Source organism: Drosophila hydei, unplaced genomic scaffold (genome assembly GCF_003285905.1).
Source record: "Drosophila hydei strain 15085-1641.00,03,60 unplaced genomic scaffold, DhydRS2 tig00008114-arrow-pilon, whole genome shotgun sequence".
In the NCBI taxonomy this organism is placed as follows: Eukaryota; Metazoa; Arthropoda; class Insecta; order Diptera; family Drosophilidae; genus Drosophila; species Drosophila hydei.
Window position 1 is genome coordinate 8,908,198 of NW_022045827.1, and position 3,604 is coordinate 8,911,801.

The 3,604-nt window shown below is 44.0% G+C and overlaps 1 protein-coding gene across 1 annotated transcript; it reads right to left on the reverse strand.

The window, feature by feature from the left end:
• Positions 1-749: 749 nt before the first annotated feature.
• LOC111602233 (endoplasmic reticulum resident protein 44-like) lies at positions 750-3,201 on the reverse strand. The gene is made up of 2 exons (XM_023319220.2): positions 3,121-3,201; positions 750-1,865 (listed from the first exon to the last, which is right to left on the reverse strand). The coding sequence occupies exons 1-2, from the start codon at positions 3,199-3,201 to the stop codon at positions 750-752; spliced, it is 1,197 nt and encodes a 398-aa protein (XP_023174988.2).
• Positions 3,202-3,604: the final 403 nt, after the last annotated feature.

Below are 3,604 nucleotides of genomic sequence, written 5' to 3' on the forward strand. Positions count from 1 at the left end.
ACGAACATTTTTAAGATGCTACAAAATGTACGAAGCCGACGCACCACTTGATAACACTAAGCTACAAAAATTGGGCTAAGAATCATAGCTAACTAAAGTGAGAGGAGATCTGAAGAAGAATAGCAGTAAATGAATAAAAGAAAATTACAATAAGGTACGGACAGATAAACGGACGGACAAACAGTCTGACAGCCGGAAGGACAGTCGGACGAATTGTCCGACGAACAATCGGACGAACGGATAGACAGTCGGAGGGACAGTTGGACGGACAATCGAGCGGACAGTCCGAAAGACCTCCGGACGGAAGGACAGAACATACAGTCGGACGGAGGGACGAACAGATGAACGAACGGTCGAACGGACAGCAACACATTGCTCAAAAACAATACACTTCTCAGTTGAGGAACAAATACCAAGTCATATAAAATCAAGTTTTTTATTTCATCTGATTTTTACTATCTGCTTTTTACTTTCCTGTGCTAAGACCTAAAGCTGAGCTTCCCCGTTACTCAGCTACAGTAAGCGAACAAAGGGACTGCGTCAATCCCGCTCTTATGCATCATTGCTGATCAAAATAAATGTTATGTTGTCTAGTGTAGTGCATAACGAGGCTCGAGCCCTAGCAGGCATGCTAACTGATTAAGTTGCCAGCAACAAAATGTACTTTATTAACAACAACAAAAAGGGCAATGAGGCAGGCATGCATGCAGCCAGGCAGCAACAGCGGTAGTAAAAGTTGAAACCATAGCTCACAGCTCATCATGTCCGAAAAGAGTGTAGCGATGCTTCGAGGGACCCAGATGCTTGAAGGTGGATAAGGGCGGCGGTACCTCAGAAACATCCTGTTCGATGGCATTCTTTATTTGCAGCGTAAACATCCTCTGATGGTTGCTAAAATTACGAATGAACTCCTTCAAATGGCCCGGGATGTACATATCACTAAACCTTTCATAGGGAAACATAAACTTCAGCGAATCGATGGCAATTATGGGCATATCCTGAAGTGTGCGGCCCATGTGGAGTATCGAATGCTGAAACCTGAGCCCGTCGACGGTAACAAAGTTGAATCGCCCACAGTCCGAACAGTTCGACAGCTGCATTTCCACAATCGCTTTGTAGTCCTTCACGGACGTCATGTCGTGTGGCATATGGAAGAGGACGAGCAGCGGCAATCGTTCCTCGATTATCTCCTCCACATTATTAAAATCCACCGCACGCACCAGCGGCACACACTTCTTATAGATCCAATCCTCCAGATCTGTGGGAGATGCCAAGTTACCACCAAATAACTCATCTGCAGCATGGGTGCGCGCAAGGTCCGGTCGATAGACCACTGTAGGCATACGTTGCGTATACGCAACGCTGTCCAACTTGGCTCCAATTCGTATGTAGAAGTCGCAATCGTTTTTATAACGGTCAGCCAGCACCTCGAATACACCTGCATCTGGCTGCTTGCGACTCTCGAAGAATCCAATCACCGAACGTCGCTTCACATTGATCGCTCCCAACTCTTCGATAGTGTTGAATGTCTTGATCGAAGATCTATACTGCTTCTCCACATAGCTGACCAGTGCGTCAACCGAACGCTGTCCTCGATACTCCCGACGCAGCGGATGACCACGATTGTATAGCCGCAGCGTTGGGAATTTGGTGATGCCGCATCTATTGGTCAGCTCCTCCTCCCGCACGCAGTCGATGCGGGCTAAACGGACGCTCGCCGTGACTGGCAGCGTCTCCGCCAGGAGCACGGCCGCTGCCTCAAAGATCGGCGTTAGACGAGCGCTAAAGTGGCACCAATCGGCATAGAAATTAACAAAGACCAACTCATGCGATGCCAAAGTGCTGTTAAAGTTCGCCGCTGTGATCTGCAAGACACTCGAAGACCTAGCTGGCAATGGTATAACTGCTGATGCTGATGCTGATGCTTCGGCTGGTGGTGGCGGCTCATCTGCAGCTGATGTGCTCTGCAGCAATGACGGACATAGCAGCAACGCTAGCCAAAACGAAAACAACATTTTCTAAATGAATAATACGTATTTGCCTCAAGCGAACGTTGTCAATTATGTAACTCGAATTTTGTCGCGCTTGACTCGATAAGTTCTGAATTCTTGCAGACGCATAACAAATATATAATAAATTTCTAAGCTAAGATTATACAATACAAAATGATTTGACGTAAAAATACAGATTATATTTCTACTATAATATGGTTAATTCCATAAGCAACTATAATGAGATAAATCCTAATATATTGAGAGATTTGAAAGGGATAGATAAATAGAGCTGACGATGTGTGAGTGGATCTTTAATATAGTTTGAAGATAATTAAGCTGAATTCTATATTTCTTTAAAGTAAACTTTATACTGCTATAAGCTATAAAATTGTAATGTTCAAAGGCTTATCTAAAGCAGCATTGATCCATTCTGTGTAAGATATTTTAAGCTATTTACTCTATCTTGAAGCTGTTGCCTTGCATACACAAAACCCAAGGAAATTGTTAATTTGGGGTATATTATCTTAGTTGACATTAAGTAGTAGGCTTACCCTAAAAATATAGGACAAATATTAATAAGGACGAGCTTAGTATGTCTGCCCATCCATCCGTCAATGCATAAGTCCATCCATTCCTCCGATTCATCCGTCTGTATGAACGCATTAATCACGTCATATGCAGTGCCAAAACATTCGAAATTTTACATAACGTTTTCTCCACAAAAATCGCTAATCATGTTATTTTTAAAATTAATTGACTAACCTTTGCATGTCTTTTTCATGAAATCGATTAAGTTCGGCATTCGCGCTTAAAGCATATCAAGGGCTAAAGTTACCAACGATTATCGCTGGGATTAAATGGCTAAGGCAGCATATACAAACATATATCTTTAGCTGATCAAAAGTCCAATGAAAATAAACATACAAATAGTAAGCTGAGAGTTCGTCCTGGCTGCAGAAAGGACTAAGCTAATATTTGCAGCTGCAGCTCCACAAATCACAAGTCGTGGATGAGTTTGCATTGGCAGGAAAATGTTGGGGTTGTTGCTGCTGTTGTTGTTGCTGTTGTCGTGGCTGTCGTCAACATTTCAAAAGGACCTCAACATGACGGAAACGGAAACAACAACTTGCCCGCACTGCCCGCTTAGGGCACGCTCCTTGCTCCGTGCTCCTTGCTGCTGCTCGTCCTGGCTGCCTTTTAATGACATTTTTGCGCCCATTTGAGCTTCCGTCGCTGGCTCTGTCGATTTTTGCAATAATTTACTTAAGAAAAGTCTAAATATGTTTGCCAAGAGCTGCTCTTACCTCTCCATCGGCCTCAACTTTATTGCCAGCAATTTCTAGCAGGCTGCCAGGCAATTGTTCATGGCGTTTATCTTCAGCGTCTGGCGATAAAATGTTGTACAAAATCCATGTGACTTTATGCGACAATATCCAATAAATCTACGCTTGGCCCCAAGGCCTGAGTCTGACCCCCACACAGGCGAGCCGGAGTTGGGCTAGAGTTGACCTTCACAGCCCTTTCAACGCCAACCCTTTGGCATTTGGCATTGTTTGCATTTGCTGCGTTGTCTGCGCCCTTTCAAAGGGTTTAATTGTGCTTTTTGTCTG